Raw genomic sequence first — 21760 nt, 5'->3', positions numbered from 1 at the left:
CTTTTTCCTCCTTTTGTTATATTTGTCATTTAATGTCCTAAAAAGGTGGTTTGTTTATTGCATCGACTTCCTCAACAGAACTTTATCTTTATTATTTACTGATATAACTGCTCGTATCTGTCTTACATTGTCTTTCATCTGAAAATCTGGCAACGTGTTCACTCATAGAATTCTTCTTCCACTTTTACTTTGCAATAATAATAACGTATTAATTTTTTTTAATTTTTTTTTGCAACGCTTCAATCTATAACTCATTCAAAAAAAGAAATGGTTGAGCAACACTCTACCGCGAAAAATCACTGTATTAATAAACAGCTCGATTCCCAATAGCCATTGCACTCCACACTTTGGTTGTTATGCTTAGAGATAAACGATTGAATTCCCAATAGCCACCACGCAGATCTCAAACAGCTTACACTGCCCGGAACAATCAGAGGCATTAAATATTTACGTGGGTTTTTTTTTCATTTCCAAAGTGTCTATATGTATGTGTTTTATTTACTCTAGTACTACTTCTTCTTAAGGTTTACTGATGTATACAAACGCGGGATGAAGCTCTTCAGAAACGACAATAGCAGTTGGGGAAAAGAGGCACTGGATAGATCCACATGGAGCGCGAACATAAAAGAAGGGTGGCTGGATTGCAGATGGCATACACACTAGAAGTAGACAGAAGTATGAAAGTGAATCAGTGCTTGGTGATTACAGATGCCCAGCCTGTGACCTCAGCTGCGTATTAAGGATTGGCCTCTTTAGTCATACGAAAAGTTGTAAAGGGAGAAGATGTATCTCTCGGGACGCAAAATAGCACAGACTACTTCCTCCCGTTGTTAAGCGTGACCTCTTTGATGTACATCTGGTTCTATGTAGGCCTACAAATCTACCATGAATTTTTGTTTTCTTAAAACATAGGATATTTTAGAATACATAATCATTTTATATTATATTATATTATATTATATTATATTATATTATATTATATTATATTATATTATATTATATTATATTATATTATATTATATTATATTATATTATCATGTTTCCTATAAATTTAGATCGTATTTAAAGTTTTTTCTTGTTAATATATTGTATTTAAAAGGTGCAGAAAGTATATTTTTTGGGATCAATTTTTTAAATTCAGACAGAAACTCACAACGTTGTGGACCTGGCAACATTTCTCGTACATCATAATTAGAGCTGAGATTGTAGATGGCGCCACTTGAAGTTAATGTTTTTTTTTTAGGTGGCGAAATGTCTCTCTCTCTGTCTCTCTCTCTCTTCCACTCATCTCTCTCTCTCAAAATTCTTTCTCTTATTTCTCTCTTTCTTCTTTAACTTTCATTCCTTTTTCCATTTCCTATCGCCATGTTTTCTAAAGTAATCATGTCTCTCTGTCTCTCACTCTCTCTGTCTGTCTGTCTCTCTCTCTCTCTCTTTCACTCCTTTGCTCTTTCCTCACTCTCTCTTTTCTCTACCTACATACCCCTTGCTTTTACTTTCTTACATTCTTTTGGTCTTTGGTTTTGTGTTTCCATCTCTCTGTCTCATTCAGTCTTTTATTCTCTCTCTCTCTCCCTCTCTTCTTCTCTCCTGATGTCTGCATATATGATAGAAATAGGTCAATCGAGTTACAAGGCATGAGGCCGGTGTCAAAACGGATCTGATATTTGTGAGAGCCGAGCATGATATGAATATTTCAGACTTAATTAATGTTTGACTGGCTAGAATGAATGCCAAAAGGGAAGGCTGTTGGATAGAAGGACTGCTAGAGGGATAGATGTTTGGGGAAATGAATGTTATACAGAATAGACTCAATAGAAATGCATTTCAGATTACTAGTGAATGTTGGAGAGAAAACCTTACAGGAAAAGGAATTTCTTTGTCCTAACAATAAGAATGATCGAATTTCGAGATAGGAATGGTTTAAGAAAAATAATTATATGAATAAAAATGGCATTGTATCCTATTTATATTATACCTAGACTGGAAAACGGAAACAAAAGCTTATCCGATCATTATGTACGTAACTCTTGTTCAAGCTGTACGGGAAGTCGCCTTGTATCTTGGAAAAGCACTCTTCTCTGTCTTAGAAAAGTATCTTTATTGTTCAAGCTTAGAAATAGGGTAATACCATTTTGGGGATTTTAATCACAGGCCTATATATTTACGCAATTCTATGATATATAGCCATTTTCTATAGTTTCCATTGAGATGATAATTTAATAATCCTATTCCAATAGTATCGTCTTCCAATCAAATAATCGAATGGATATTTGTTCGGGGGGGGGGGGGTTACAAATTTTTTTTTTCTCTCTCATTCATTAGATTTTAAGAGCAAAGTAATCACTCTCGTGTGTGTGTGTGTGTGTGTATCAGATTCATAAAGAAGGAATTGTCTTTACACAACTTTTGTTTTTGTTACTTGTTCTAGTCTCATGGACCCAATAATTGTTTATATTACATGGATGTTTTTTTTTTTTTTTTTATCGAAACAAGAGATACATAATGTGAATAACTCCGGGCTTAACCAGAAGGTAAATTATAATCGCTATTTAACTGCACATTACATTACAATAATTGAGCAGCAATCTGTATGTATCAATGCCATTCAGGGCTATTTCGAACTGACCAATAGACGCAAATAAAATGTATTGCTTTGTGTCACGTGAGGACTAAGATAGCAATGAAATTAGACTCCAGGACGTTGTGTCTTGGGCGACCACTAAAATTAAGTATGATGTCGAAAAATATAAAACAGAGATAAAGTATTACGACATCGAAAATCAGACAGCGTTAAAGAAGAAACTACAGTTCTATAATCACTGTTACTTAGAATACAATTCACACTTTCCATATTTTACCACACCAAAACCCCCGAACGCTATACGTTGTAAATAATAAATGCTATAATGTTCTCGCCTGAACAGTTACTCTGACTTTAAAGGGAAATGGGATAAGTCAAAAAATTATTTTTTTTAAACAAATCGACCCCGAAATACGATGAATTTCGGAAGTAACAAGCAAGCTAAATTTAAAATACTTAAAAAAAAAAAAAAAACTTATATAAAGAGAAACACGGCACAATCACTGCCATACATTTCAATACTGCGAGGTTTAGCTCACCTTTTCTGTATACAACAACAAAGTTAATTAATTACCACTAATCAATTAACTGATGTTGTATTTGTTAGTAACTCATATATTCTCTTCGAATATGAATAATTGTGCAAAAATTTGAACTTGATCCGAGAATGGGAGTGTAATTCTAGTGTACAAGAATCCTGACAGACAGACAGACGGACAGACGGAGAGAGCTAATATAACGTTTGTAAAAAAAATATCTTTATTTAATATAGATCTAGGTCAATATTGAACTTCTTACCGTATTTAAAAAAACAAAGGTCACATGAAGTCTTTCAACTGATGTAAACAGTAATAATATGAACTAAGATGCTATTCTTAGAGAATGAAGGATTACGTACAGATTAGTTGAAAAAAAAACACCTGCATGGACTAGTGTTATGTAATAGTTTAGAGAGTATGTTAGTTTTGTTAGACAAATATATTGTGTATTGTTTTTTTTAGCGACGGTAAAAGTAGTGACGTAGTAAGACAAACGAATGACGTAGTAGACTAGACGGACAAAAGAGCAACATGGCGATAGTATAGAAGTAGTTTGTTTTGGATGTTAGTTAGAAATAGCGACGTTTATGAAGACTAGACGGATTTCCCAGTGATAAATAAAGGTGTGATTTTATAACAGTGAAAGTTGTTATCAAGTGTGTTTTTAACTTGTAATGTTCTGTGGCTAATGTGAAGTAATAATTGAGATAGAGTCAGAAGACAGATTAGATTAGCCCACAACATTATACAGGAAGTGAGGACTGGAAAATAGATATAGGAGTGCATGGCGATAGATTTGGATAAGTTTAAAGTTGTATTTTCAATGATGCTATATTGGTATGGAAGGCTTGTATAAATTAGTAACAAATCTTTAGTTGTTGTTTTTTAAATAAGAAATTCAAGCTTTTATTCAGATTCATGTGTCTAGATGGTGAGATTAGATTAGCTTACCAAGCTAGCTCACAACTCTATCCAACAATACCTAGCCACCTAATCATGAAACTAAACAGTATTTAAAGCACACGTGAGTGTACAGATACAAGAATGGCATCTATTCTATATAACAGCACTGCCTGCGTTGCCTAGATACCACTAAATGCATGTCCCCCCGATACCAGGACCAAATGGTACTCACCAAGCCACAGATGAAGAATACAAATACCAGGAACACCAAGATATCAGTACATCCACGATTCCGCCTGGGCTTGCTCAGAAGTCCCTTTTGATCCTTGGCGTCCTAGACGTTATCAAAGTAGCAGCAGACAGCAATGTCATCAAGGTCATCATCAGGCAAAACACGGAGCATGGGAATAAAATGAAACGAAAAAACAAATCAGATTACGTTTGTTTTTTTTTTGTTTTTTTAAATGTCTAATCTTTATTTTATACCCAAATTATTTAATGTAAACATTTTTTTTTGTTGTTCATCTGGGGATTAATTGTCATATTTTTAGTTCAAATATTACCACGTGACATGCGATTCTGTTTGATCCGCATTGATTGAAGCATCACAGCAGAAACACTAAGCCAGATTTAGAATATCATCATCCTTTTTTTTTTTTTTTGTGGTCATAATCTCTTGATAATCTTTCTACAATCACAAAATGATACAAGGGGATCTGTGTAATGTCGAATGTGGTCATCTGTACAAACTCAGCATGCTACGCAAGGCAGGGCCGGCTCATCAAGTTTAGAGGCCCTAATTTAATTAGTTCATTAAATGTTTTAATAAGATGTGTGGATCGATAGCTATAAGTATGTGGTCTCTTCTTGGCTTACATATTTGTTAACCCTTAAAGTGCTAAGCTTTTTTACAAAATGGATTTACAATGCTAGTGCTTAGACTGCCTTAGAGTCTAAACTACCACATGCGTCTAATGTTTTAAGGCTTTCTGAATTGTACGCAGAGTGAGGTTCTATGTTCAATCTTGCCCATCGAGACACGGCCCATGTAATATATCTTGTTATTGGTGGGGCGTCTAGGCAGGACTAAAGGTACTTTAAGTACTTTTGGCATTTGTTTCTTCTCATGGGGTCCTCAAAAACAGTGCCAAAAAAATTAAAGAAAGGCCGGAAAATCGGACTTGTTCTTCGAATACCGAGATGATGGATACAGGAATGTGAGGTTAGATCTTAAATTTCAAAACATTATGACAAATGAAATATAACATATACATTGCCCGCTCTCTCCCCCTTCCTAGACACAAAAGATAATTTGTTGTGTTATAATAAGAATTTCAAACGTCTATCTATGTATCTATGTATCTATCTATGTATCTATGTATCTATCTATCTATCTATCTATCTATCTATCTATCTATCTATCGATGAGTGCGTTTACCATTTAAATTAAATAAATAAATATATGGAGCATAGAAAAAAAAATGTTTCGTTTCGTTTTCTTATCACAAATATTTGTGTTTTTTATAATAAAATCTTTATTCCTCGGAAGCAGGCGGTTTACTTTGAATCTAAAATTCCAGCCAATCCTCTACCCTCCAGATATGAAAATCATCTCATCCTCTCAAATTTTCCTTGCTAAGTCCCTCCTTCCATCCCCTCCCCTATTTTTTTTTCTCCAAACTCCCTGTTTCTTTTCCTATCCGTGTCTTCCCTTTTCCTGTTGTGCAATTTTCTCCCTCAATAGGAAGATTTAAGAGAGGCCGAGAAAGACAATTTTCATATGGCCAGACATGAACTCGGTTCCAGGCAGACTTAGTTGTCTTCTGTTGTTGTTGTTGTTGCCCACCCCCCCCCCCCCTTGCTTCAGCCGGTCTCTTGTCGCTGTTAACCCTTAGCAGAAATAAACCAAAGTTTGATTCCTCGAGGCTACAAAGGGGGACTCTGCCGGATGTGGCGGGAAAAAAAAAAGAGGCGAAGTTCTTCAAATTTAGGAATAAAAAAAAAACGAAACGAAACAATATTCCGGTAAGCACATTTAATTGAATAAAATGGAGTTGAAAGGGAAAAAAAAACTCTACCAAATTTATTAGTTACATAGTAACGAAACAAAGATTGAACCATTCGCAACACAAACAGAAGATAGAATAAAAAAAGAAAAAAAATAGGATTGTGACTAGTAGAAATAGAATAAAATACATTGAAAGGAAAATGATTTAAACACACTCAATACTATACTTGGCTGAACAAACCCGCCTATCTACTGACTGCATCTTACATTAGGGTTAATGGTGAGCGTAAGTTCCGTATTGTCTTTCTCAAAGTTCTTCTGGTCTTAAACTGAAAGTTCTTATGGTCTTAAACTCAAAGTTCTTATTGGTCTTAAACTCAAAGTTCTTCTGGTCTTAAACTCAAAGTTCTTATGGTCTTAAACTCAAAGTTCTTATGGTATTAAACTCAAAGTTCTTATGGTCTTAAACTAAAAGTTCTTATGGTCTTAAACTGAAAGTTCTTATGGTATTACACTCAAAGTTCTTATGGCCTTAAACTCAAAGTTCTTCTGGTCTTAAACTCAAAGATCTTATGGTCTTAAACTCAAAGTTCTTATGGTCTTTAACTCAAAGTTCTTATGGTCTTAAACTCAAAGTTCTTCTGGTCTTAAACTCAAAGTTCATATTGTCTTAAACTCAAAGTTCTTATTGGTCTTAAACTCAAAGTTCTTCTGGTATTAAACTCAAAGATCTTATGGTCTTAAACTCAAAGTTCTTATGGTCTTAAACTCAAAGTTGTTATGGTCTCTAAACTCAAAGTTCTTATGGTCTTAAACTCAAACTTCTTATGGTCTTAAACTCAAAGTTCTTATGGTCTTAAACTGAAACTTCTTACGGTTTTAAACTGAAAGTTCTTATGGTCTTAAACTCAAAGTTCTTATGGTCTTAAACTCAAAGTTCTTATGGTCTTAAACTCAAAGTTCTTATTGGTCTTAAACTCAAAGTTCTCTTCTATTTCAGAAAAAAAACTAATGGCCAGCGACTTATGCATTAATTCTTGTACTGCGTTGCAAAGTCTTGTATTGTTTACAAAGAAGATTGCCATGGATCGTATGAAACCGTTGTGTTTGTACCTTGCTGGAACAGTGGCGTAGCTAGGGTTTTAGGGGTACCGGGGTGGGTGGGTCTTGAACTCTTTAGGGGCCCTTGAATTTCGACATTCGACATCATGAAATGAGATAATAGCGCAACATTTAATGTAAAAACAAATTTTTGGACACTCATTTAGGGGACCCCTTCAAGTGGAGGGCCCCGGGGGGGGGGAGGATTTTCAAATTTGGACCCCCTCCCCCACTCTATCTACGCCACTTAATAGCTGCTAATTCTGCAGTATTGGAGGTTTTTTCACCACAAACCAAACAATGTCAAGGACACTAAATTAAGCTGTACTGACATAGAGCTATAATCTCAGAAGTGGATCTTTGTATCAATTCCATATTGTCACCGCTAGTTGTTTGCCCATTCGCGTTCAAATAAGTCCTAAGTCAGAGAGTAAAATGCTACTTTAATTGCAGATTGTCATGCATAGCGGAAACGCTATAAATAGCAAACTTTTTTGGTGTAACTGGCGTACAAAATAAAAGGTTGTGTTGATACGCTAGACTTTTATAATGACCTATGAACATTTTTCGAGCACAATTTTTAAAACTGCAGAATCAACTTTTATCAGCTTATTCCATTTGTAGCGATTTCAATTTCAATATAGAGGAAGCATTAGACCTTTACTCTATCTATGACATAAAAAAAACTTATTTAAAAACAAATGGACAACTAAAATAAAGACGATTTGACCAAGCGCTACGCATTGAGATCTTGTTAAAATTATATATTTATCTATATTCTTTTTTATTATTACATAGTTGGCATTAAGGAGGTTCCAATATTGAAATCATTTTGTGCTACAAAAGGAGAAAATTTAAAAATTGTTTCTACTTTGCTAGAAAGTGCTAAAACCTTTAAAAAAATAATTTTACTTTTTTTTTTTTTTTTTATTTCGTATGGCTACATTAACGCATGAATACATTTACGACGTAATTATGTTTTATGATAATACGGCTTGTCTTCGAGTCCAAAGATTAATGTCGAATAATACCCTATGATATAGGAAACAAATATTGGTATTTGTTTAATCTGATTAAAATTTTTTTTTTTTTTTTTTGATAATGATTTTATTTAAAGCGCGACATCAGTCAGACAAATGTTAAGTCTAATCCCCATGTCATTCACTCTTCAGTCACACTATATACAAAATATAAGATTCACCGAGTCTCAATCATTCTTAGATGTTTCTTTTTCATTTTCTTGATTTTGGCAGTATTTCTTATAGGCTGCACACTTTCTGAACGTCTTTGGTTTTCAAGCTTCCGTTTTTTATTAGCCTCTATTCTTTCTCTAAGCTTTTTTTTTAAAAAGAAAACCTCAGAATTTGCGCTATTCAGTTTTAGCTTTATCATCATAGGAATCCTTGGGCCTTAGGCCTCTTTTCTTTGCCTCTTTTTTGGGCTTTATGTGCCTCTTTTATGGGCCATCTTGCCTCTTTTGTGGGCTTTTTTAATTTTTTTTTAAATTAGTTTTTATTTGTAAGTTATCATAATACACAAGTATTAAACCATAAACAATTGAAAAGAGATTAACCTAAAAATATAATAATGGCTTTGTCTTTTTTTTTATCGGAATTTTAACAACGAGAGGCAAAACACTAAGAAAAAGAAAATAAACTTTTGTAAGTACTTAAAAGTAAAAAATAAGTTTCAAAAATGGTGTTTAAAAAACGAATAAAAAGAATACGCCAGTACAGAAGTCGTAAATAATATTAACAAAGTCATTTCTCCATTAGAGCAAACGCCGACAGTTAATCAGAAATTGATACACAGCCACTGCAAGATCTGGAACCTCTCTTGAAATAGCTTAATAGGGAGAAACAGAATGGCATGACACAGACCAGTTTGCAAAAGAGCTGTAGCCTCAGGCGAAATCTGGAATAATTACAGAGCAGAAAGAGAAACTCTACGGAGAGCTGACGAACCTTGCGGCCCGATACTACAGTTCATTAAGCATGTGGGTCACCCCGGTTTGAGATATTCCAAAAGTTATTAGCGAAAAAGGGTTTTTAGAGGCGGGGGATGGGGAACGTGTGTGTGTGGGGGGGGGGGGTTAAGAGTGGAAAAGCTGGGAAAACACATTTAAATTGTTGATCAAGCAAGTTACACGACTGGTCAAAGCGTGCGTTGGGAGGTTCGGAAAATCGATGGAGCGGAAAGAAGTCTGGAAATTAAAATATTCTCATTGGCTTTGTATTGCAAACAGAACAAGAAGTCTTAATGAGGCCTTCGAATGGTAAATATAAATAGATCGATCCTCTCTAGCTTAAGTAAAGCTTTTTAAAGACATAGTAAGGCTTTTAGAGACTTATTATAACATCATATTAATGATGCTGGTACGACCCTCGACAACAGCAAAAGGACTCAAGCGGCCTAAACAGGGCCGGATTTAAGGGAAGGCAAGACATGCACGAAGGTGTCCAATTTCAAAATCGTCTTGTCTTGCAGTAGTTTATCTAGACAAATTCATTGTCTGTCTGTCTGTCTGTCTGTCTGTCTGTCTATCTACCTATCTATCTATCTATCTATCTATCTATCTATCTATCTATCTATCTATCTATCTATCTATCTATCTACCTATCTATCTATCTATCTATCTATCTATCTATCTACCTACCTACCTACCTACCTTACCTACCTACTGACCTACCTACCTTACATACCTACTGACCTATCTATCTATCTATCTATCTATCTATCTATCTATCTATCTATCTATCTATCTATCATATATCTATCTATTTATCTATCTATCTGTTTATCTATCTATCTGTCTATCTATCTACCTACCTTACCTACCTACTGACCAACCTACCTTACCTACCTACTGACCAACCTACCTTACCTACCTACTATCTATCTATCTACCTATCTATCTATCTATCTACCTATCTACCTATCTATCTACCTATCTATCTACCTATCTATCTACCTATCTATCTACCTATCTATCTACGTATCTACCTATCTATCTATCTATCTATCTACCTACCTATCTATCTACCTACCTACCTACCTATCTATCTACCTATCTATCTACCTATCTATCTATCTATCTATCTATCTATCTATCTATCTATCTATCTATCTATCTATCTATCTATATATCTACCTATCTATCTACCTATCTACCTATCTATCTATCTATCTACCTACCTATCTACCTACCTATCTACCTATCTATCTATCTATCTATCTATCTATCTATCTATCTATCTACCTACCTATCTACCTACCTATCTATCTATCTATCTATCACAAAAAGTCTGCTCTAGGCCTCCATCTACATGCCTGTGTATACTTGTATCCCATGATTCTGTAAGCCAACCAGACTTTTGTGAACTTCAAAACATTAAAAGGGGACATGCTTGTAGTTCTCAATAGATTTGTGTCCTTTGAACAAATAGTTGGCAGCCTTTGCAATGCACTGACAATGTCAAGGCCGCTAGAATGAACTTCAAACTTACCAACTTAAATAAAATTTTCGAATAAAAATTTGACTCCGCAGAGCAAAAAAAAAAAAAAAAATAATACATGGTTTATCAACACTGCCTCTATTTTGTACACCGTAAACACCAAAGTGCTTGCTAGGTATTGGCTACATACATTTGTAGTGTAACTGAGTTGAATTTCTGCGTGCGTCCAGCGTGTCAGAAGGTCATGCCAAGTGTGTGTGTTTCATGTTCAGTGTGTGTATGTGTATAGCACTTCATCAGTGTTATGTGAGACGTGCTGTTTTCATTCACTGTTTACTGTAGTCTAATTGTGTCGAATAAAGCCATGGTATTGGTAGACTAGTAGTTGTTGTTTCATTACAATATTAAACATAAGTGAATAGCAGCACTAGGGACCAAGTTTGTATTGTAGCACCTAGATTCAACTCTATATTTAGGTATTGGTTAGTAGGCTTCCCGCCATGTATGAAAATGTCCAATAGCTACACGGTCTACACCTCACCCTATACATGTCCGCATTATGATGAATGAAACAGGAGACCTCATTATTATTTAGAGTTAATGGGTGCACTACATAACTATACAAACACCAAATCACTGGACCAGTATGTTTGACTAATAAAAATTCGGCCCCATATCAGTGTGTAAATAGAGTGAGACTATTTAAACAATTAAAATATCATTAGCTTTCAACTGTGCAAATAAAAAATAATTGTAAAACTGCTAGTGTACTGTTAGTGGAGTCTTCTCGCCCCCCCCCCCCCAACCACCAAGGCCGATAACACAGCTCTAAAACAGCCTTGTAGCACGGACCAATAGATCGATGGCCTAGCTGACAGCCTGGCTAGTTAGGTGTCAATATTTATTGGACGGTGATTGTCTTGCTGACCTGAGCTCATCAGGCCAAGGGACATTAACGGGACCGGTGTTGAAACATTTTTTTTTCCCCAGTGTTTGAGGCACCCTCTTCACAACCCCCCCCCCTCCCGCCCTACTTACTTCCAACTTGCTGACACACACAGTGGTTGCCCTTTATTGTGACAATCTCAATACTGACATGAACTCCCCTTGTTTTCCTCCCTTGGGTTTCCTCCCCCTTATCATTCCGCGTCTATCCTCCACCCCCACCCCCCACCCCCAACCCTCCTCTAGCCTGAGAATATTTTTTTTCTTCACTTCTCTATTTAAACGAAAGAAAGAAGGGGAGACAAAAAAACAAAACTTAAGGTTACAAATTCTGGAATTGATTTTACTGGTAAGTTCCATCCCGGAGAAGCCATTTGCCCAATGAAAACATTCGTCTGTGTGGAGGCTTAGAGGGGGAGAAGGCAGGGGCTGTGATCTGGCTTTAAGACGCTGCCTTAAAGACGGAAGCAGAACGTTTATTTGGACACACACAAAAACTCACCTTAATGGGATAACAGCAGCCCGTCATGGCGAGTGAGAGTTTCATCCAACAACTAAAGGAGAACTGAAACTTTTAGTTGGCAATTTTTTGTTTAAGGTTGGTTTAAGTCTCTCGTTCAAAAAAGAATTATAAACAAGAACAAAAAAAGAGAGAGATGTGTTGCCAACTATGTTAATCTGAGTCCATTTTAATCTCAGTTTAGTTTTAATCTTAACAGGTAACTATTTAGTCTCTTGAGCTGTATGTGATTCAGTAGAGTGTCTTCTCTGGATCGTGTTGATACAGACTTGAGAATTATTTATGCAACAACAGCAGGACAGCAATAAATGTATTCAATGCTGTTCAATCAGGAAGCTGTAAGAGCTGTTGGCTGTTCAGTCAAACGAACTGTGTTTTTGTCGTCTGGAAAAAAAAAAGATACAAAGAATTAAAGTTTAGATTTTTTTTTTAAATTAACTTTTTTTTTTGTCTACACTATAAAGTTGTTTTTAAATTAATCAGAAAATGTCTATGTATTTTTTAGCAAGAGATCAATCTATGACCAGGCACAGAGTGCATGGCAGATTTGAACCCTACTACGACATGGTCCTATGTCATCTTGGCTCTTAAAAATAAATAGGTCCTCGGGCATATGAAAAATTAAAAGTAGGCTTTAAAGGAAGCCAGATTTTTAGGACTCTGTGATCCAAATTGCACTCACTGAAATAAATGTTGGCCCATGCTGTTAGAACATTGCCCAGACTTCTTCTTAGTTTATGACATAGTAATTGCCAGAACAGACCCGCTTCTCTTGAATCTACGGCTTAACAAACATATTGTCTTACATGGTCGATTTATCAGATATCCATAACGTGAATGGAGCATGCTCAAGCTGATCGATTTCTCTTGGATCTATTTGACATTAATACCATAAAGACTGGTCATTTTTTTAGGACTATTTTACATACGGTTTCGCCCAAACTAAAGATTTCCTTTAAAATCTACGATTTAGGCCTACGCTCATCTGTTGCCTTCGAATACGAATAATAGTGAGAAATTTCAACTTGATCCGAGAATGGGAAGTCGGGGTAAGACAATCCACCCAGACAGACAGACTTTGTACAAAAAGTTGCAACTTTTACATTGTCTGTACTGGGCAGTTTGAGATGGGCTGGTCCTTGACCTCTACTCACAATCGACACACTCCTGAGATCGCTTGATTTACTGGTCAATGGTGTATTGATCACCTGGCAATTATACCTAACGTGTCTGGCTTGAAAATGATGACCCGAAACAACACCCCCCACCTACGCCCCCCACATCCATTCATGCCCCACCCCTTCTCCAATCACCACGTGAGTTATGCCGCATGCATAGATCTAAATAAGGTTAATTATCTTGTCGACCGGAAGTATTCTGATGAGCAGAGATGTGTGTGTGTGTTTGAAGAGTAGGGAGATAATGGTAGAGTGAGTTGATAGAGGGCGCCACTGATGACGAGAGAGATAAGATGTGCCTACAGACGCATTTGTAGCGACGATGACACCACGACCTTTAACCTTTGGCTTTCTCTAATGGAAACCATTAAGGGGCGGTAACAACCGTGAGCTAAAAACAAACGCCTGCTCAGAATCAAGTTCTTGATAAAAATGACTGAAAGAATCATCATCTCTCCCAATTTTGTAAAAAAATGAACGCAATATATTTGCAAAGATAAATGTTAGTTTAAACTTTCTGATATAACAAACTCCCAACTAAACGCGCTGAATTTATTTTTTTTACAATACCTCTACTCAACTCGCACATTCCTGGAAACTAAAACCAAAATTCTTGGTTGGGTGGGCTAAATTGCCTAAAATCAAAGTAAACACAAATCTGTAAGACGGCTCCAACAAGTTTCCTAGAAATGTGACAGTTATTGCATATGGTTGGGAAAAGAATTACTAGCTCGTTGGCCAGATTGGTCAAACTCCCGGACTCGCACCCCACACAACTGAGAGGTGCTGTTGGTGGTAGCACAAGAGGAACCAAAAGGATCAAATGGACGAGAGAAATGAATATAGACATTATCAAATCGTTCCCCAGTATCAATAAATGTGATGATAAACTTCTTCCAGGTTATAGGCAAAAACTCTTCCAGGAATTTATCAAAAGCTAACATTCCTAAAAAGATTCTCGTTGCCTGTTAGAGGGCGGTACTGCTGCAGACTGATCAAGGGACTACAATGAATTTTGTTTCTCTTTAACGAAACTCGACCCTGGCAGTCAATACTCATTCGTTTCTAACATAATAATAATAATGGTTTAGGTGACGCAGGTCATGAGATTAGCACATTGGAAGAGAAAGTACTCCATGGAAAATTTCCCGCTCTGTTGCATCGTGACAACAGGGTCAAGGCTGCATCATTAACACGCTTAAAAGTAAGCCACCTGTATCTTGAAACAGACGACATTAAATCTATCATTCACCAGTTATTAAGAGTAAAATATTCACTTTTTGGAAACAGTCACCAGTTTCATATAGTAGGAATTTTGTTTTCCCCCCTCGTTTAGTGTGAACAACCAATGAGTTAGAAAACAGAAGATGGTCGTAACTAACGTCTTAGAGAAGTGTAAAGTGAGGTATTCGCCAGCACTGGAGGAAATGCAATGTTTTACAATGTGACATACTGCACACCTCGTTCATCTCCGGACTCGAGGTGAAGCTTTACTAGAGGAGTACCGAGCCCTAAAGTATTAGTTCACGTCAAACTGCGTATCAAAGACAACGTGCGTACTTATTGATGAGCCAAATCACGCTACATATATTTTACACCAAGGCCAGAGTTAAATGTCGTTAAAAATACATGCATGCGTTACTATATCTGTCGAAAGCAGCTAAAAATAAGCTCGATCGTTCGCAGAGCGTCACGACTGCAAGCGAAAACAGTTTGCGTTCAATTGTTTGCAAAAATAGACTTAATAAGAGAGATGTATTGGATCTAACAGGACTCTAGCAGCAGAAGCTGACATGTTTCTTTAAGAAGTTGGCAGGGGGGGGGACGAGAGGGGGCTGGGGGACGGACGCGCGCGGTATTGAACGTTTCTCTTCGACGTTTCTAGCAGAGTTGCAGCTCTAAGTGAGTTCTGGGGTTGAGGGAATGTAGAGTCTTGGGAGTCGGCTCTGAGTCAATAGGAAAAAATCTTTGACGGGAGTAAGAATAGAAAGACGTGTGCGCAAGTCACGACGAGGTGTTGACGTCTGCGGGGACATCAATATTTCTATCTATCTGTCAGTCTGTCTGTCTGTGTCTGTCTGTCTATCTATCTATCTATCTATCTATCTATCTATCTATCTATCTATCTATCTATCTATCTATCTATCTATCTATCTATTCATCTATCTATTCATCCATCCCTCTATCTGTCGTCAGACTGTCCGTCTGTCCAACCGTCCGTCCGTCCGTCTGTCCGTCCGTCCGTCTATCTATCTATCTATCTATCTATCTATCTATCTATCTATCTATCTATCTATCTATCTATCTATCTATCTATCTATCTATCTATCTATCTATCTATCTATCTTATCTCGTCAATATATATATCTGTCTGTCTGGCTGTCTGTTAGTCTTTCGGCCAATCTTACTTTAAAATCTATTCAACCATCTATTTATCGTTATGTCATCTACTTTTATTATTGCACACTTTCATTCGTCCAACTTCCACCAATGGCCCTGCCCCGACCTAGGACCCACAGTAAATTAAAAACACGGACGCGCGAATTATAAAAACAAAACAAACCACGTGGCACTGCTAATGATTAATTAACACAATTTTCCTGTCCGTTTAAAAGTTCTCGTGATCTAATCTTCCATCACACCCCCCCCCCACCCCCCACCTTCATTCCAGAAACCCAACACTGCAGAACTCTCTTATTGATGAAAACACCTTCCCTGTGTAGAGCTGGTCTAATCAAGGGGCGGACAATTCTTTCAACTAACGCATTCTCTCCCTTTTGTGTCCAGAACCTCCAAAGTCCAATGTTTATTGTTCTCCGTTGCCGGGAATTCTGGGAAAACAGTTGACCGAAACAATATTGTCACTGTCCTGCATATCTCTCTAACTACAGGCTGAAATCGATATGACGGCTAGGGTAAAAAAAAATGGAGAGAGAGAGAGAAAAAAAAAGGTCAAAACAGCCCAGGGATGGCCGTAGTCCTAGAAATGGGGAAAAAAATAAAGGAAATATAATTTTTTTTTCTCATGACATCATTGACAGCAGGAAATAGACATTCTGATTTTAAGGGGGAAAAAAATGCTCCGAGATTTTAAAATTTAGAGATGAATTGAAACTTTAAAAACCGGAAGTAAAAAATGACAATCTTATTGATGGGCTGATTTGATGAAAAGTAATAATTAATAATGATTGAGTAATGTCAATCAAGATTGTCGTATAATATAATGTAGTCAGATAATAATTGAGTAATGTCAATCAAGATTGTCGAATGCTATAAAGTAGTCAGATAATGATTCAGTAATGTCAATCAAGATTGTCGAATGCTATAATGTAGTCAGATAATGATTGAGTAATGTCAATCAAGATTGTCGAATGCTATTGATGTAGTCAGATTTGAAGAGAATCAATTAACAGTCTTTATCATAATTAACATCCCCCAATTTTATTGGGGGGGGGGGCGTGAAGGTTGTGTAGTAAAGCACTAGGGCTTTGAACCGAGAGCTCTCAGATTAGAATCTCGGTGAGGACTAGGATTTTGAATTTGGGATTCTGTGGCTGACTACTTTCTAATGTGACCCCGAGTAAGTCAATCACAGCGTGAGGTGATAGATATGGGAGTGAACGGGTGAAAAGGTATAACAAGCTGGAGTGCCAGAAAGATGTGTAGTATGAATTGTTGTCGTTGTAGTAGCTGTTAGGAGCCTATCTATCTATCTATCTATCTATCTATCTATCTATCTATCTATCTATCTATCTATCTATCTATCTATCTATCTATCTATCTATCTATCTATCTATTTATTTATCTATCTATCTATCTATCTATCTATCTATCTATCTATCTATCTATCTATCTATCTATCTATCTATCTATCTATCTATCTATCTATCTATCTATCTGTCTGTCTGTCTGTCTGTATCAACATCCACATCTGGCACTCTGTTTACTGTGTTGTTTTTTTCTTCAGATTCTCACCAGACTTGACCAGGGACTTAAGTTTCAAAGAGAGAAAATCAAATACCTGGCGAGACAAGTGGCCTCTCGTTTGTTTATTCTCATTATCCCCCCACCCTGACTTCGTAACTTAACGTCGAGTCTGCATATTTAAAAACATAATGCAATATTTTGTGACGAAAAGAAAATAAGAATTGTAGGGCCTGACTCAGGTTTCATTTTCTTTGATTCTAAAGTCGAGATAAATCTGATAGATAGCGTTGTACTTCTAGGATTACACACTTGGGATTAGGAGCTCTGAGTTTTTAAATGAGGTTTTAATTTACAGGTTGGAGAAATAGGTTTATTAAACTTGGAGGTGGGGGGGGGGGGGAGAGCTCAGTGACCTGAACACTCACTAGAAGATTGACCTTTTATATTTTTATTTTAATACCAGAAGACCTACTTTTGCTATTATATTTTCAAGTACCTTTTTGGAGTTAATAGAGGTAAACAGTAGTTTTGTAGCTTCCTCTATCGTCTTTCGTAGACCTTAAATGATAGAATGAATTAATTGAGTAATAACATATTAGAGTACCAATATATATATATAATCTCATTGCCTTCCTTTGTTCATATTTAGTATGCAAATTTTTAAAAGCTTTTACATTTTTTAGTTAAATGTTATTCTTTTCAAAGCATGTCTACGGAAAAAGAACAACAACTGTTATATAAATATTCAGGAGTTAACAAAGACGTCTCCATGACAACACCCCTCCTCTCTTTCGCAAACAAACTTATTTATACAACAAATAAGACTCTAATTCTTGAATCGGGACCAGTTTCAAGTGCTCTGCGGGAATACCCGATACTTAAGAGCACCATTTCACGCCAGACAATTAAAAAAATACGAACTCTATAAATATTTACCGAAACACGTGCTTGGCTCAGACCGGAAAGGGTTAATGAAGACATAGGATACAAACAGTTAAAAAAAAAGTATGTTTGCTCAAGTAACAGGGCATACATCATTTCCCTTTGGGCTTGTTTCAAAATTCTATTTAGTTTTCACAAATACAAACACGAAGAAGCTGTTTATGAAAAGCACACACTAAACAGATCTATTTACCTTTCATTATAGTTGGAATCAATATAAGTAGAACAAACATTGAAAAAACAAATATAGCAATGTGTTGAGTGTTTTGTATAATTATTTACTTTTAACGTTTATGAGATATTTTTTCAGAAGCTGTTTTTTTTTAAAATTATTTATTGTAAAAGAATACGTTGCTATGGCTACATTAAAGTAAAAGTTTCCTTTCAAAACATTGCGATTTATAGGGTAGATTATGATAAGTTCATCTGTTTCTTTGGCCAACGGTAAATGAGTATGGTGTCATGTAGCCAGTACAACGAACAACCGACTTTACTTTCCCAAATTAAAGTCAGGTACCCATTAGAGTTGGATGGAATCAGGGGTGCCCGAAATTCAAAATCCCAGTTTTCACAAAGATTCGAACTCATGACCTCAGGTTTGGAAGCCAAGCGCTTAACCACTTAGCCACTGCGCCCCCAGTCTCACTGTGGGGTGGCGAAGTATTGTTGAATATTTTAATATTATTGTATTTTCATGCATCGGATTGTTTGTTTAATAGTTGACATGTTCCGGATGTTTCTTCAGAGTTGAAGATAATTCACTTCCTAGTCCAAACCTCCCGCAAGATGTCGGGGGGTGGCAGCGGGCAGGATATGAACCTGGGACCGTCAAGAAGTCCAAATGACACTCCAAATCGTGCATACACCACAACCAAGCATGAATACATAATACATGGCCAGGCATGAGCTCATGGCACACGGCCAGGCACGAGTACATAACATTCAACTTAATAGTTCTTCAGAAGTAAGTTTTACATTTGGTTTTCTTATTTCTAATTAAATTTTCAAAAGCAACGTTGAAAAAACTCATTGCAAATATTTCTATAGACCACAGGCGTACTAAACACGACACTAATATAAAACTTCTTAACACATTTCCATTCATGGCACTAACATAGTTCTACTATATGTTTTAGTATGCTTATGAAACTTTCGTTTATTTCAAGATCATTATTATATAGATCCAGATCTACGAATAATTCAGAAAAGTTTCCATTACTATGTAGATCTATCTCGGCACCTCTTTCAGACCTTTTGATCTATAGTGGCAGATGATGTAGAGCTCTACCCAACTCTATCCGTTTGAGAAGTAAAGTCAGTTGGTCATTGTGTTAGTATCATGACACTCAAGTTAATTGTTTTAATTTTGTAATTAATCTACATTGTAGACTCAAAAAAAAGAGCTACCACCGAGGACATTCGCAGGCCGCGAAAAGAGAACTTAGATCTAAATACACCCTAGGTTACCAATGGTGTAGGTCACACGTGAGTCTGTGTAGCCAGGATCTAAATACACCCTAGGTTACCAATGGTGTAGGTCACACGTGAGTCTGTGTAGCCAGGATCTAAATACACCCTAGGTTACCAATGGTGTAGGTCACACGTGAGTCTGTGTAGCCAGGGAACATACTGTCACTTTTTTTTAAAATATACAAACTCGAAGTCAATATCATTTTATTACTATGTAGGTTGAGTTCAGAAACTATTTACATGTGCCGATGTACCATTTCGATTCAAACAGGGAATTTTTAAAAAAAGTCAAATATGAAACATAGTCGTAACTAGGCTAATTAAGAAGAATGTGTAAAAATATGTAACATCGTAGTAACTAGACTTGTATAGTACTATTTATACAAAGACAAGTACGGCCAGTACATGTTTAAGTTGTGTTATTAATGGACAAAATCAGATCGGTCTTTATCCATTGTAGATTGGTCGTTCGTGAGGCCAATTTAATGATGTCCAATGTCACCGCGTGAGCCGTGTCTGCGTGACTGATGTGGCCAAGTGTGAGTGGCATGTCTCATGTTGAGGGAAAATGAAGTTAGAACTCTCGTGTCTAAGAGGAGGATCAAGTTCTACTTCAACGATCCTAACAGGAGGGGAGGGGGAAAATAGCTGTGGAGATGTGGGTGTGAACTGGTCATGTCATAATCTTAGGTCAAGACTGGTCAAGACGACTTTATTTTCCGACTTACGAGGCATTTCTCCCGATTCCAGCCATCATCTCTTTCAGTCGGTATGTACTTAACTCTATCCTGCCTAAACTCCTCACCTCTAATAACTTTAATTGTTTCAACGCGATGCGTAAGATACACACATTAGAAAGTTATGGGTTAACGCGATATATCTTAAACTCGCCTAAGTTATCTTCATTTAACTCTTCGACTACCATTTGAAATAAAATAAGTCCATTTGTTTTTTGTTTTCCTTCTAAGCAAACAGATTATCACAAGTCAAAGAGTTAATTCTAGCAAGAGGAGCCGTGGCAGCTGTTTATTTACACAGTATCTAGACAAATCAAGGCTTGTATAAACGTAACGATAAGATATACATCCATTTACCTACCAGATGATATGAAAGCGTACACCTCCAAACTCCAGGAAGATGAGCAGAAAGAATCCTCCAGAGAGAACGGTAGAATGACGTCTTATCAGGAGGGGAAACACACACAGGACTAATACTCCTGGCCCCGACAGTCAGGCGTATTATCTATAAAGCCAAAAAGGTTCCACAAGGCAGCCCCGCACCCGCCGTGGTGTCGTCACGATTCTCTCACGAACTCGCGCGGGGCTGGGTTCTCAGCGACGTGCTCACCACCTCTCTCCTTCGCGCTCCACCTTCGCCCCATCATCCTCCCTATACATCATTCACAGCATCGGTGAGAGAGACACGCGCGCGCGCACACACACACGCGCACAGATTGTGCCTGTTGTTGTTAGAGGGAATCTGACAGTTTGAACTTCATCTGTTTTCAGCCGTGAAGTCTGGGTGTAAATGAAAAAAAAAAACTTAACGTTTCGAATGATGGCGCGATTCTCTCCCTTGGGTGTAGTCTCTAAATACACTAAGAGTAAATCAGGGGAAACAATAGGCAGATTTGACAAAAGCAGCAAAATGATTGATATTTTATTAAACTAACACAAAAAAAAAATCTGAGGTTTGACCAAAAGAAATAAATTTTGTTTTGACAGTAAGTCCAAGAGTTACCTGGATAACTTTCATATCATCCATGGGATATGCCTTCTAAAATATCTTTCGTCACAAGTAAGCTTCCACAAGGCCACAATATTCTGTTTTATTAAAAATCTGAATGATGAGTGAATATGTACATAGCAGAGAGTACACTGGTTCAACACGGGCGCAGTGGTTATTTGCATGTGTAGAACAAAAGTTATATTTGCCCATTGCATTTCGGATTAATGTTTGTTGTGTAATTATTATCATGTCACTTAACGTCATAATGCTGTGTGTGTGCGTGTATGTGTGGGAGGTTAATATTGTCGAAAGACAAAATAAAATTTTAATAGAAAAAAAATCTATGCAATGGTTTGTTAACTAAAAAAAAGTGTTTATTCAATTTATGGTGTCTACAAAATAATATAGTATTGTGAAAGTCGTAGGCAATGGAAGGACTTTTTTCAAAAAATTATCAGAA

The 21760-nt window shown here is 36.7% G+C and overlaps 1 protein-coding gene across 1 annotated transcript in view; it reads right to left on the bottom strand.

Annotated features, from left to right (window-relative positions):
- Positions 1-20829, bottom strand: part of LOC106070870 (choline transporter-like protein 1) — a 58224-nt gene extending 37395 nt beyond the window's left edge. Inside the window, exons 1-3 of the mRNA XM_056029029.1 lie at positions 20671-20829; positions 12038-12439; positions 4259-4360 (exon numbers count right to left, since the gene is read on the bottom strand). Coding sequence (XP_055885004.1) covers positions 4259-4360; positions 12038-12082 — 147 coding nt within the window. The 5' untranslated portion in view covers positions 12083-12439; positions 20671-20829. The remainder of the gene's footprint in view (positions 1-4258; positions 4361-12037; positions 12440-20670) is intronic.
- Between the last annotated feature and the right edge of the window lie 931 nt (positions 20830-21760).

The sequence above is a fragment of the Biomphalaria glabrata genome, chromosome 5 (assembly GCF_947242115.1).
Source record: "Biomphalaria glabrata chromosome 5, xgBioGlab47.1, whole genome shotgun sequence".
NCBI lineage: Eukaryota > Metazoa > Mollusca > Gastropoda > Planorbidae > Biomphalaria > Biomphalaria glabrata.
Note: the sequence above shows the minus strand (reverse complement) of the source record. Positions and strands in the feature narration are given on the sequence as shown.